Below are 15,116 nucleotides of genomic sequence, written 5' to 3' on the forward strand. Positions count from 1 at the left end.
TTAGCAAAACTTCATCACATAAGCATAATTTAGTAATTATTAATTTTAAATCCTACTTTTAAAATCTGCTAGTAGTAAATACTTTAGCTTTGATTGTTTCTTAAACATTCAAAATTAATGACAGTAATTTCGCTTGATATCTACAAATTTTCTAGTTAATTTATCATTTCAAATTTAAACATTTCTCGTGTATTGATATTTGGGACTTAAAAAAGAAAGTCTTATATTACTTGATAATGATACATATAATTGCGTAAAATCCCAACTTTAAGTGCTTAACGTTATTATTCATAAAATACCACATCAAGTTTTCGACGTTGTTGCAAAGCAGAGTCAACTTTATAAATTTTACACAACTATATTTTTTGGATCATGTAGGAGGAGTTTGTAGAGACTATTTAGGTTCTATTGTTTACTGGTTCTCAGCATGTGCGTTTTCTGATTCCCCTATGCATTAGTCTATGGTTTGCAGATGACTATCAATTATTGTTGAAAATTTATTATTATGAAAACTGATTCGTTGATTCTTTGGAAGTTTTGTCAATTACAACAAGAATATCATTGGAGTATCAATATTCATATGAAAAAGATTTTTGATCTTTCCAAGCATTTATTTATTCTATGGTCTCAAACCAAGCGAGAAGGCAATAAGGCTGCTCACTGAGCAGCAAATGGGGATTAAAGATGCACCGTTCTCAAGTTTCTAAGATTATTCCTTATAATCTGATGCTTTTAGCCTTAATGGATATTGAGTAGTTTGGTGGCTATTTCATTGCTATTAGTTATTTTGTTTTCTATTTTGGATCTTTTCTTTGAGCTATTTTTTTGTGGCTTTAATTGTTTGATGTATTGTGTGTTGAGTCTTGTTGTGTTTTGGCGGGGTGAGTTATATTTTTTCTTTTTTAGAGAGAGGTCATTTTTTATTTTCTTTGAGTATTTGTAGGGTGTGTGTGTTGGGACCTCTTTCTCGGGCTTGTAACTTTTTTCTTGTGTAATAAAATAAGAGCCTATTGCTCTTTAAAAAAAATTGTTAAATTTTGAGTTTTGGTAAGTTTGATGCCAAAGCTGTAAAACACCCTAGATTTCAATGGTTAAATTGAGGCTGTGTAGTGGTGTAGATAGCTTGGAAATGGTGGAAGGTGGCCTCTAGGGTCTGTAGGAATGTGGTGTTGAGAGCTGAGGGCTTAAGTTGCAGACTGTGGAGCTGAGGTGTCTCTAAGGATCTTTGGTTAGCTCCTTTTATAGTCATGGGTGAGCATGGGGGGAGCACTACTTACTTGGGAGACTTTAATGGTTCTTAAAAGGATAAGCAGAGGATTGCCATAATTTTTTAGGCAAAGGTAAAGTGGTTTCATATTATTTGATGAATTGATCATGGTGGCTCTAATGGAGGTGATGGTACCATGGAGAGGAGCTTGGAGTGATTGAAGAAATGTTTAGTGGGTGGGTAGAAGCAGAGTCAACTTTATAAATTTTACACAACTATATTTTTTGGATCATGTAGGAGGAGTTTGTAGAGACTATTTAGGTTCTATTGTTTACTGGTTCTCAGCATGTGCGTTTTCTGATTCCCCTATGCATTAGTCTATGGTTTGCAGATGACTATCAATTATTGTTGAAAATTTATTATTATGAAAACTGATTCGTTGATTCTTTGGAAGTTTTGTCAATTACAACAAGAATATCATTGGAGTATCAATATTCATATGAAAAAGATTTTTGATCTTTCCAAGCATTTATTTATTCTATGGTCTCAAACCAAGCGAGAAGGCAATAAGGCTGCTCACTGAGCAGCAAATGGGGATTAAAGATGCACCGTTCTCAAGTTTCTAAGATTATTCCTTATAATCTGATGCTTTTAGCCTTAATGGATATTGAGTAGTTTGGTGGCTATTTCATTGCTATTAGTTATTTTGTTTTCTATTTTGGATCTTTTCTTTGAGCTATTTTTTGTGGCTTTAATTGTTTGATGTATTGTGTGTTGAGTCTTGTTGTGTTTTGGCGGGGTGAGTTATATTTTTTTCTTTTTTAGAGAGAGGTCATTTTTTATTTTCGTTGTGTATTTGTAGGGTGTGTGTGTTGGGACCTCTTTCTCGGGCTTGTAACTTTTTTCTTGTGTAATAAAATAAGAGCCTATTGCTCTTTAAAAAAAATTGTTAAATTTTGAATTTTGGTAAGGTTGATGCCAAAGCTGTAAAACACCCTAGATTTCAATGGTTAAATTGAGGCTGTGTAGTGGTGTATATAGCTTGAAAATGGTGGAAGGTGGCCTCTAGGGTCTGTAGGAATGTGGTGTTGAGAGCTGAGGGCTTAAGTTGCAGACTGTGGAGCTGAGGTGTCTCTAAGGATCTTTGGTTAGCTCCTTTTATAGTCATGGGTGAGCATGGGGGGAGCACTACTTACTTGGGAGACTTTAATGGTTCTTAAAAGGATAAGCAGAGGATTGCCATAATTTTTTAGGCAAAGGTAAAGTGGTTTCATATTATTTGATGAATTGATCATGGTGGCTCTAATGGAGGTGATGGTACCATGGAGAGGAGCTTGGAGTGATTGAAGAAATGTTTAGTGGGTGGTTAGGACCAACTATGGTCTAGTGTGACTTACCCTTGACCTGATTTTGGTTCCCCAAGGCTTTAACATGAGTGAGTTTAACTTAGGTGCTAAGTGTAAGTACCCTTGGCTAATTATGCATGGTTTGTCTTGTTGTGCTTATTTTATGTTTGATTTTCTTCTATTTAATTCATATGTAGGTTGTAGTGTCATGATAAGTTATGTGAGTTATTTGTGTATCATGCTTGACCAATAGGGAATGGGAAATAAGGGTTAGGCCATGGCCTTTCCTTTGATAGATTGGGCTTAATGTTAAAGTTGGGCTTTTATAGTTAATCTTGGCCTTAGATTATTAGGGCTGGCCCAAAAGGATCAAGCTTAGTAAGCCTTAATAATTTAATTTTGATATTTAAGTGTCATTGTCCTTAATATTTTGAATTGGTTTTATTTTTTTTATTGAGGATTTTAGTTCAATCATTGGCTTTGTGAATCTTTGTGATTCCAAATTTTAGGGTTTAAGTTGATGTGTTTAGGGTTTATGTTGGTTCTAGGGTTAATTGGTGTTGAAAAAGCTTCAAGTAAGACAAAATGTTGACTTTGGTGCTTCTCCCCTCCCCCTTGGGTTTGAATTTTAATGTCATGGGATTTCTAGGGCTTTTAAAGTAATGTGGTAAGAGATAAAAAAAATCCTCATAGTTAAGTTGTTGACATTAAACCAAGCTATTCATGTGAGGCAACCCATAGGTTATCTGTGTTAAAATGTTTGTGAGTTGTAATTATTAGAGGTTAGTTGTGATTTGTTTTAGTGTGGTATGATCAGTTTGATTGATGTTGGTGGATGTTTGGATTATTAGTGGATTGATTTAATCCTTGTCTATCATGAGGGAGGTGACTCCTTAACTTCTTATTAAGATTAAACATATATATGTTCTCTTGTAGTAGTCGGATTGACGATTCCAATACGACTTGGGTCTCAACAACTTGATTTTTATTGGAGGCATCTTGAGTTTTGACAGTTCCATCTTAATTTTGTTACTTCTTTTCTCTGACCACATTTTCATTGGTAGGTTCATGAACCTATTTGATGAGCAACATATGGATGATCTTACACTACACTTATAACTATTAGAGCTGCACCTTTAAAGGGATAAGGTGATGCCTGGGATTAGTGCTCGAGAGCCAATATATGAGGGATAATCATGTCCATGGAATTGGAATCTACAAAAGAATTTAAAAGTACCCAATTTATTAACATAGTGATTCTATTAGAAATTAGATATATGGTAGTGAGAGGTGGTGATCTAATGAAAACATTGATCTCATTTATCAAGTGTGTTTATGTTTGTGTTACAATAAAATAGAGCACTTAGGGAACACTTTAATAAATATTCCTTTGTTGATATCTGTTATGCTAGTCAGACTTTTCTTTAGTTCAATTTTATTTTTGCATGTTTAGTTTAGATTTACTATCTACTGCACAGTATTTTGTCCTAAGTATATTTGCAAATGTTTTGATAGACACTCATCTTAGATTGTACTTTTGGGCTGTGATTTTTCTTCCTACTTATATTTTCTGCATTGCATGCTATAGCTGTTAAAAACTTCAAGTTTGGGAGAGGAAGATAAATAAATTTCAAAGTTTGTGTACTTCCTTTTAGTTTAACATTATTGCAAGCATGTTTTAGACTAGATTTACTTTCTCCTATAGTCATTCTATCCTGATTATACATGTATATGAATTTAATAAAAAGTTGTAGTAGCTGGTAGATTTAGCTTTTATTTTTTCTTCCTGTTACATTTAATTGAATGGATTGAAAAATATTTAAAAATTCAAGTTTAAGGGGAGGAAGAAAAAAAAATTAAATTTAAACTTTACTTGTCCAAAATGTAACTACAAAAAAATTTTATTTGAAAAATGATTTTTGTTGTGTTGACTTATCTTAAGATTACTAAAATTTTAATTCTTGAAATACAGTAGGAAAACTTAATAAATACTTTAGTAAAGATGCTAAAACTAAAGTTAAGATGTTTAGTAGAAAATAGTTGGGAAATGATATTACTATTTATAGTAGGAAAATTTGAATTTTTGAAAAATTATGGGTTGTTAGAATAATAACTTTTGAAGAATTTAAGCTTTATTAAAAATTCTTTTTCTAATATTATATTTTAAGTTAAGGATAGAAAATAAGTTTAACTTTAGATAAGAGATAATGAAATTCAAAATCATTTAAGGCTTATCAGATATAGTAATCATCACATAAAAGAGTAAGGATTAAAAATATTCTAAGAGAAAAAAAAAAGAAAAGAAAAGGAAAGGAAAAAGAAAAGTAAAAGGAAAATATGTGAGGAGAAGCTTGAGGATTAGGAATTAATTAATAATTGATTTCCCTCAAATTTCTAAGGAAGAAAACTTAGGATCAATTTTAAGCTTAATTTCCGAAAGTATTAGTAAAGTTATTTTTTTTAGAATCCATAATTTCTAAAATTAATATTTTTCTAAGAATCCAATGTTTGGAAAAGTTTCAATTATTTATGAATAAAATAGAAAACAAGGATTCCTAAGTTTAATACTAAATATTATGATACCTTAGATATCATCTAATTTACTAGAAATTCTTCTATGTTGGACTATAACATTTCTAGAATAAAATTTTAATGTCATCTTAAAGAAACCCACTAACACAAATCATTATATTTTTAAAATTGTAGTGTTACATGAGGAAAAAGTAACATTTAAGTTTGGTGGAATTGACACGTCTAAAAATTAACTAATTTTTTATATACATTTATACTCATTTTAATTATTTTATACTTTAAAGGAAGGTATTGTGCATGTTTTTGGTTTTAGTTATAAGAAATGGAGTTTTGAAGAAAATGAAGCAAAAAAAAGTGTAATTTGGAGTCAAATCGAGCAAGGAAGAAAATTTTGATATGACTTTCTATGATTAATCTCCTTTATATTTATTTCATGTTTTTAAATGAAATTCTAATTTAAAGAAAGTTTATTTCATATTTATCTTATAGGTATAACACTTAGAGCGGATTGGAGCTAAAATAGGGCGAAATGGAGTGAAATGAAATGAAATGGAGTTAAACATGGGTGATGCTAGCAGGGTGGTGCCTAGGAGTCAGTCTAATTCAATTCAGGCACCATCGCGTCACATTTTGGTGCTTAGGCACCATAAACGACTTTGGACTGCTTCTAGACGCCCCAATGAGTTATAAAGCGACTTTTGGCAAGAGGTATAGCACCTTTGGTCATTTGAAATTTCTTGGAGACTCCAAGAACGTCCAGAGGTTATAGATAGGAGTAGGAGATGTAGATTACTATATTTTTTGGAGAGATTGGTGAGGGATTTCGAGAGATATGTATAAGGAACTGTAGGAGCTTTGCGTGGATCAGTAGGAGACTTTGTTGGAGGGATTTTAATCTTTTTTTCAGAAAAAAAAAAAACTAAGTATTGTATTCTTTATTATTTTATAATTATTGTAAACATATCTCTAGTAAATCTGTTTTGATTTAAATGAAGTTTACTGTTGTGTTTTCTCCATGCTTAGTGAGTATTTTTCTTTACTCTTTATCCTTGTGAAGAGATTTAATCATGCATAGGATTAGAATGATTTGAAGATTTCGTTAATTCCAAAATTGGGATGGTATTTGTAGTGGTTCTTAATTTACTTTGCAAACTAGCCATTTGAAATATTAAAATCCATTGCACAACATAATGATCCGGGAGGGCTAAGATTTCACACAACTTGTGCATACCACATTAACCCTTTGGATGGGAGGAGACTTAGTTCAGAGGGAGTGCAAATAGATAGGGAGCTTGTTTTGATGGGTGTAAAATTGGTGATTTTATGGTGACAGGCTAGAATCTTTACCAATTTGATTTAGAGTTGGAACTTGAGACCTGATTAGTCCTACAGAGAGGGCACAATGAGTAATCTGGAAGTGACAGGCTAGAACCTACCCAACATAATCAACATAATCATATCAATTAAGATCATATCAAGTAAGAATGTTCTTTATATACTCAGAAGAGGGTAAAGAATATGCATGCTCCTATTTGACACAACTTTTTATCTAACTTTTAAACATTTGATTCCTACACTAATTATGATCTCATTGCAAGGGGAAAAAGATTTTGATTATATAAGAACATTTCAAAATTAACCAGTATTCTTAGGTTAGGTTTTTATATAATTTAGTTAATTTTAATTTTAGAGAAAATTAATGAATTTAGGAAAATTAAACTTTTCAAAAATTCCAAACTTAGACCTAATTATAGTAGACTAGAATTAGCCTAAGGGATTTCTTACCTCGCTTCTCTGTGGGATTGATACTGGAGTTTTTAAGGAAAACCCTATATTACTTAAAATGATAAATATGATACGTAAACTTGTGTAGAACCTCTAGTGTGTAAAATATAAATAAATTCTAAATTTTATAACATATCCACTTTGCACACTAGCTTTCTAAAGAAACCGGATCAAGTTTTTGGCTAGAAAACTAAATTACTGCGTAATTGAGGGTCGGGTCACAGCACAATCACCAACACAACCCACAATCATTGCTACCACAACCTCGCCACAACCATAACCACAGCCTCCACACACAACCACAACCACAATAACCACTTCCACACAAAACTACACCCTCCAAACACAACCACAACCACCACAACCACCTCCACACAGAGCCACACCTCCACGCACAACCACATCTACCACAACCACAACCTACACAAAACCAACACAATAAACACAACTACACTTCCACATAGACCCACACCTCCACCCATAAACACAACCACAACCACACCTACCACACACAACCATAGCAACCACCACCAACAATCTACTACTAGGGTCAACCACCAGCAATCAACTAACATTATTCATCACAGTAAACACCCTATCACAGTAACCACCCTGTTCACAATAAAGTTCATCACCCTATTTGGAATAAGGAAAATCCAACATCAATGCAAAATCACATGAATTGTAAAAACCAAAATCACAGAAATTGCAAAATCCAACAGCAGTGCACAATCATACGAGAATCATCAATCGAATAGAGCTCAGAGCATACCAAACCATCACAAAAATAAAATGCCATAGAATATAGTGGTAGAGAATACTACGGGCCAAGCGAGAGCAAAGAAACCAAGCAGAGTCGAAGTTCAGAGGGGATAGGGAGAGCAAAGTAACCACCAAGCATTCCAATAGGACCACAGATATGAGAGGAGGTGGGGAGTAGAGATCTTACCTTTAGGGAAAAATGACAAGGTAGGGAAGAGTGGGTCACGAGAGAGAAGCACGGTTGCGAGAGAGGGGAGGAAGGGGGTAAGTTAGTAAAAGCCGAGTGAGAAGTTAATACGAGTAACGAGTTGTAGGGTCGAACCTGTAGCCTGCGTTTTGTCGAAATGTTATCAAAATACCATCATGCTGCAGTTATCAAACAGGAGAAAAGACAGCGTTTTTGGGTCGTGCCGCGCGAAAAACACGAAGCCAAATGGGTCCTAAGACAATACTTTTAGACTTGTAGTAATATATATCAACATGTTAATGCATTGATAAACATGATTTAATCATCATCAATTGGCCATTTATTTATAACATGCAAGGTAGGATCAATCCTCTATTTTATTTAACATGTTGGACAATTACACAATATATGAGTTTCAAGAAATTTAGATTACTGATATTACTCCTTTGAAGTTTTCAAAAACCAAAAATATAGCAATACCAAGATACTCCTACAATTTTATATCAGATGTTAGTATTATATTACAATTTAACAATATATAAATATTTTGATATCTATCAAGAGTTATTTTCAATGCATGTAGACTGCAGAAAATGTTTCTAGGAAAATTGTGTTTGACATCTGGACTTTAAGAAAGTTAATCACCATTTTGATGTCATCGATTATGAAAAAACATTATTTATTACATTATATATTAATTATATCATAAAATTAGGTTACCAGTATAAAAAAATGGAAAATTTTGAAGTGTCACAATATGCATGCATGGATGGATGGATGCATGAGTATAGGCAGAACCAATATTAATTTTTATGTTGAGTAAAATTATCAAAAATCTAATATTTTAAAATATTGGGATAAAAACATATCATAAGGAGGCAAAATTCCTAAAATTATTTAAACTACATAAAAAAAAAATAAATTTTACTACTTTTTAGAGAATTCTCAAATTCCGGGAAAAAATTTACATACGTAAGATGTACGCAGCGCTGCATATATAATGAGGGTTATATTCGTGTTAATCAACATTATATTCGAGTTATATCCCCTGTAACCTCCATATAACTTCCATGTATCCTACATGTAACCTACAGATATGTGAAAACAAAAGCGCGAAACTTATTTGTAAGTTCAGATAGCTTACATATAAGTTATATGGAGGTTACAGACGACATAACACGAATATAATACGGATATAACGTGAATATAACCTACATTATGTACTCAGCGCTGCGCACTCTTTTACGTACGCAAATTTTTCTCCAAATTCCGGGGGCTCATCGGATCATTTTAGCTTTATTTTTTTTTTTAGTGGGTCACGTAGATTTTTAACATATTCTACAAAAGACTGATACGGCACAAAATTGTAAGCAGAAAATTTTTTTTGACTTTTCAAACCAAAAGACAATCCTATCAAAGAATGAATTGCAACAAATAATTACAAAGTGCCACAAACAATTTAACTAAGATATTTTCACACATATTACACGAACAAATTGAAAGAACAAAATAAAGGTAGTCATACACTACAATGTCAGTATGATAATATGAGTACAGAACAACAGCTGTTTCAAAAATACCTAAACTAACAAAATTATGGGCTGAACCGATACATGAGTTGTATAATAATCTTCAATCTGTATCACAACTGCGTATAATTTGGAAGAATGTTGAATATATCCTCTGAATTTGAATAAGAAATATGGCATGATTCAAGGGAATTTTCTACAGGGGATTCTCATGCTTTCCCAAAATCTTTGCAGCTGTAGAAAAGGATGGAAAAATTGTTAAAGATAGATAAACATTAGAAGTAAATAAGTAATTAATTATGAAAGTCAATTTAATGAAAATAATAGATACAGTATGTTGAAAAATAGTGTTGCATTAAGGAAATGATAACTAAAAATCTAAGCAAAAGATGAAAATATTCATCTATGCTACTCCCTTTTCTTACTCTTTAAAGTAACAGAAAAGAGAGGAGCAAAACCGCTAGGTTATTTTAAGTTTTTGGTTGAGAATTTAGACTTTCAATCAAACAGGTGTTGTTCTAATGTGTGTGTGGCGGGGGAACGTACGGAGTACGCATGCAGTTCTGTGTACGTACTCCGATAAATAACCTTTCAATAACTCAGCTCTTGTAATTAATTATGAAAGTCAATTTAATGAAAATAATAGATACAGTATGTTGAAAATTAGTGTTACATTAAGGAAATGATAACTAAAAATCTAAGCAAGAGATGAAAATATTCATCTATCCTACTCCCTTTTCTTACTCTTAAAGTAACAGAAAAGAGAGAGGGAGCGAAGCCGCTAGGTTATTTTAAGTTTTTGGTTGAGAATTTAGACTTTCAATCAAACAGGTGTTGTTCTAATGTATGTGTGGCGGGGGAACGTACGGGGTACGCATGCAGTTCTGTGTACGTACTCCCATAAATAACCTTTCAATAACTTAGCTCTTGGGGGTTATTGAGAGGTTATTGAAATATAACCTCTCAATAGCCCCAGGTTATTGAAATATAACATCCCAATAGCCCCACAATAACCTACCAATACATTCTGCGGTTCTGCACTCATATTTTTTGTTGTTATTCATAAGTTTTGTCAGGTTATTGTAAGTATTAACCCCAAAAATAACGACATAACTCTCCAATACCTCCCGAATAATGTCTATATGCACGTAGAACGTACTCCGAAACAAGCATGCAGAAGATGCAACCATTATGAGAACGCCAAAGTAGTAAAATATTTTCATTGTCAGGTTATTGTAAGTATTAACCCCAAAAATAACGACATAACCCTCCAATACCTCCCGAATAACATCTATACGCACGTAGAACGTACTCCGTAACAAGCATGCAGAAGATGCAACCATTATGAGACCGCCAAAGTAGTAAAATATTTTCATTATTATTATCAACTTATCATTCAAAGTTCATAATAGAATTTAGAGCACAACATACAGCTGAAAAATAATAGAATTGCAATGAAAATACGAACCTTTGGATGAGGCCAGAACCACAACAACATTCATGGTTTTTTTATTGGGAGGAAGTTGGAGGCGAAGGGGATAGAGCTTCCCATTCACTGGGTTCTTTGAGCACAATATAATATGACCCAGCTCAGTTTCTTCCTCCAGCTTCTGCGTCAGCTCTTCGACACTTGTTCCTTGAAATCTGAAGGTGAACTCCTTCGTATCAGCATCAACGGATCCGTCATTATTTGCAACCGTATAGTTAACAATCCTGCAATTAAATGTGCGAGGAGAACCACTGGAGGCAGACGATAAAGACTTCTGTGGTGAATTACTGGCAGAAGATGAGAAAGACTGCAATCATCCAAAAAGAAGAAGAAAATATCAGGATAAATCAAGGATGGTAATGACTGAATTACAAATAGTAAGAGTTGATTATGAATCAGCAACCATTGATTCAGACCTTCAATCCCTTTTTCATGTCCTTTCACATAAATTTCCAGCATCCAAACAGAGACTCTCAATTATAAAATCTTGTTTTCACAAGCAATCCATCCCATCAATGAAGAAGCAAATCAGAAAAAAGTTCAACAAATCATAAAAGCAAAGTTAACAGACAACAACCTCTTGCTTCGAAAAACTCGGTGAAGACTCCACCGACTCTGGAGCCAGGGGAGACTCGGCCGCCTGTGAAGCATCCCGACCCCGCCGCCGGTATGTAAGCCCGGACCTCCATAATATCAACCTCCCAGAGCACCCAATCATGGTGAACATGCAGAATATCATGCGTCACAGTATTTCTCCAAGGCGGCGGCCCACCGTTCGCACGGAGAAAATGGCCATATCTAGTTTTGAGCTTAACCTGAAATCCATCGCGAACCGGCTCCCACTCAAGAGAGGAATCAAGGCGGTGGCCAGGAGCCGCCTGAAGAACCTTGCGGCCGGTGACGCCGTGGAGCAAAGGCTCGTTGGAAGCGGAGAGGTATTTGCCAAAGCAGCTCTTGAGGCGAATAAGCGGCTGACCTTCATCCACAAGTTCTACTTGCCATCGCGCCTTCCGCGTGGTGCCGTTGCGGTTTTGGCAGACGCGCTCTTCGTCATCTTCAGCGAGGAGGTACTTCTCCTTATGGCTGCGGAGGCGGACGGCCTTGGCGCGCTGGAAGAGATCCATGGAGGAGAAAAGGGGAGATTTCTAGGGTTTGGAGGGCTGGAATTGGTGTTTAAACTATGGATTTGAGGAGGTAAGGCATGGGAAGGCGCGTTGGGGAGAAGATGGAAGGGAAGACGGGCGGAAGAGGAGAAGGAAGACTTCACAGTTGAAAACATTGGTTGAAGAAACCACGAAGAGTCCAAAGCGACGCGGTCGTCGTCTGCGTTTGCGTGTTATAAGTTGGTTTAGGATGCGTTTGGGACTACGCCGTTATAAATTTGCTGTGCGAGAAATGTCTACTTCAACATTTATATCATTATCTATTTTCTACCAACTAGTAAAATTGTAAATAAATAGCCCCTGCATGACTTCAAAAATCGAGATTGCGTAATTTTAAAGATGTGGTAAGACGGTAATTATTTGTCATTGCAAATTGAAAAATTGTTTTAATAACAAAACAACTAATAAAGTTCACATTCCTAAATAGAACTTCTAACTTGGGGATTTATTTAATCCTGAATACCAATTCCACTTGTAACATTCAGAGACATTAGTTAATTTACGTGCACAAAACAACTAATAAAGTTCACATTCCTAAAAATGTTTTGTTCAACATGGTTAGTTTTTCTGCCTATCACCCTAGAAACCCAAATTTGAACCCATCAAAGTGTATTCCTCTATTTATTTGCATTGTCATATGGACAGCTTTTCCTTCACCCATTAGTGCAATGTGTTTCTTCCTAGTTGTTCATGTTATAGCTTTCCCGAGTCTTTATGGGTTCACAAAGAATTTTAACATATCATTTGGCTTGAATGATAAGTAAACTATGCACAAAGGAAAACCATCACTTTAATTAATGAAAGCCTATTCTAAAAGCATCATAAATCCTACACATCCAACTAATTCATCACAAAAGAAATGTATAAAGGAACTACTCACAGTGCATGAAGAAAACACTAAATTTAATCATCTTATAATCAAGCAAATTGATGGTAAATGAGTTTGCGAATAGTACAAGACAATATAGAATTCAACACTTAACTTTCTCTCTGAGAAAAGAGGTGAAAACTCCTCCCCATGTAGACTCTAAATGCTCACAACACTGCTAAAAGTTTTCCCTTATAGAATTCTCTCAACTCCCTATCCAATCTCTATAAGAAAATGAAGTAAAAGTAAAATCTAACTCTAAACTCTCCTCTCATGTCTTCTTTGGCTTCCTCCAAGTCTTCACAATGATCTAATGGACTTGCTCGAACTACCTCTGACCCGTCTTAACTCCCAAAATCATGTTAAAGTAACTGTAGAAACTGCTCCGGGCAGTTCTAGCATCTATGCACCACAGGGCTGGCGCCTAGGCTCCTAAGTACCACTGACTCTCTCTGCTGGGTGAACTCTGGCGCCTAGGCGCCACTAGGCTGGCTAAAAGCCTCCATGGTGGAGCGCCTTGGCCCCCAAGTCTAGCGCTTAGGCACCACTGTTTTGGAAACATATTGTTCCCCAAGTGCTCTATTTTGCCTTTGTTTCACTCCATCTCAGCTCCAGTCTCCAAACTATTACACCTGCAAAAAAATAAAAATGTACCTTGATACACCTAAAATATATAGTATTTTTAGACACATTTTTATACCTATTTTTGAGATATTGCACTTTAATGGAAGATATTTGTGTGTTTTTCTTTCAGGTACAAGTAAAAAGATGAGAAATGCTAAAATGAGTGAAAAATTATCAAATTTGGAGCAAAAATGTGAAAATGGTGCAAAAGAGTTTTGGCGCCTAAGCGTCAGATCCGTCGATTAAGCGCCAGTGAAATAAAGAAGGCCGCGCCTAAGAGTCGGAGGCCCCGCGTTTAAGCGCCAAAGGTGGTTATTTGACGGTTTAATTCATTTTGTTAAATTTTGAAGAGACATTTGAGACACCCATTGGCTAAAGAGGGTGGTTATGACCACTAGAAACGAAAATATGATTAAAAGACTTATGAAATGAGGCATCATTCGGAGAATACATCGAATTTGTACAGATGTTAAAGAGTTACCAAGACACCTCTTGTATATTTATAAAAGAAGAAGGTTGAGACTTTTTGAAGAGTCCTGAAAAGTGCTTAAAAAGGGGGAGTTTTGGGAAGAACGTTTAGAGAGATTTTTCAGGCACTACAAATTTACTTTATCCTTTTTATTTTTAGTTTTAATGTGAGAGTCAAGAGTGTTGTAAAAGAACAGAAATTCAAAGGAACTTCAAGAGTTTGGTGGAGGATTTGAGATAAGTTTTTATCTTTGTTTTTGAATTACTTTTGGTTTTAATTTAGACTTCTTGTTGGTTTGACAATGATTTCTACTTTTAAACTAAAGTGCGATTTTGTTTTCTCCCGGTATGTAAGCCCGGACCTCCATAATATCATCCTCCCAGAGAACTCAATCATGTGAAGATGCAGAATATCATGCGTCACAGTATTTCTCCAAGGCGGTGGCCCACCGTTCACACGGAGAAAATGACCATACCTAGTTTTGAGCTTAACCTGAAATCCATCGCGAACCGACTCCCACTCAAGAGAGGAATCAAGGCGGTGGCCAAGAGCCGCCTGAAAAAACCTGCGGCGGGTGACGCCGTGGAGCAAAGGCTCGTTGGAAGCGGAGAGGTATTTGCCAAAGCAGCTCTTGAGGCGAATAAGCGGCTGACCTTCATCCAAAAGTTCTACTTGCCATTGCGCCTTCCACGTGGTGCCGTTGCGGTTTTGGCAGAGCTCTTCATCATCTTCAGCAAGGAGGTACATCTCGTTATGGCTGCGGAGGCGGACGGCCTTGGCGCGCTGGAAGAGGTCCATGGAGGAGAAAAGGGGAGATTTCTAGAGTTTGGAGGGCTGGAATTGGTGTTTAAACTATAGATTTGAGGAGGTGGGGCATGTGAAGGCGCGTTGGGGAGAAGATGGAAGGGATGATGGGGGGAAGAGGGGAAGGAATACTTCACAGTTGAAAACATTGGTTGAAGAAACCTCGGAGAGTCCAACGCGACGCGGTCGTCGTTTGCGTTTGCGTGTTATAAGTTAGTTTAGGATGCATTTGGGACTACGCCGTTATAAATTTGTTGTGCGTTATCTGTCTATGGACAAAAGATAGAAATGTCTACTTCAACATTTATCATTATCTATTTTCTACCAACTAGTAAAATTGTAAATAAATAG

At 35.4% G+C, this 15,116-nt stretch overlaps 1 protein-coding gene and 1 pseudogene across 1 annotated transcript; both read right to left on the reverse strand.

Annotated features, from left to right (window-relative positions):
- Nucleotides 1–9,324: 9,324 nt before the first annotated feature.
- LOC110030005 lies at nt 9,325–12,202 on the reverse strand (annotated as a pseudogene).
- Nucleotides 12,203–13,463: 1,261 nt separating this feature from the next.
- LOC110030003 lies at nt 13,464–14,759 on the reverse strand. The gene is made up of 2 exons (XM_020732534.1): nt 14,323–14,759; nt 13,464–13,500 (listed from the first exon to the last, which is right to left on the reverse strand). The coding sequence occupies exons 1-2, from the start codon at nt 14,757–14,759 to the stop codon at nt 13,464–13,466; spliced, it is 474 nt and encodes a 157-aa protein (XP_020588193.1).
- Nucleotides 14,760–15,116: the final 357 nt, after the last annotated feature.

This window comes from Phalaenopsis equestris, unplaced genomic scaffold (genome assembly GCF_001263595.1).
Source record: "Phalaenopsis equestris unplaced genomic scaffold, ASM126359v1 Scaffold000628, whole genome shotgun sequence".
Lineage (NCBI taxonomy): Eukaryota > Viridiplantae > Streptophyta > Magnoliopsida > Asparagales > Orchidaceae > Phalaenopsis > Phalaenopsis equestris.

Excerpts from the sequence above, each read along its gene's own strand:
- LOC110030003 (XM_020732534.1), bottom strand. The coding sequence starts at position 14,759 with ATGGACCTCTTCCAGCGCGCCAAGGCCGTCCGCCTCCGCAGCCATAAC. Across the intron at positions 13,501-14,322 it reads GGGAGGATGATATTATGGAG|GTGTAATAGTTTGGAGACTG; the intron begins GTCCGGGCTTAC and ends ATTTTTTTGCAG.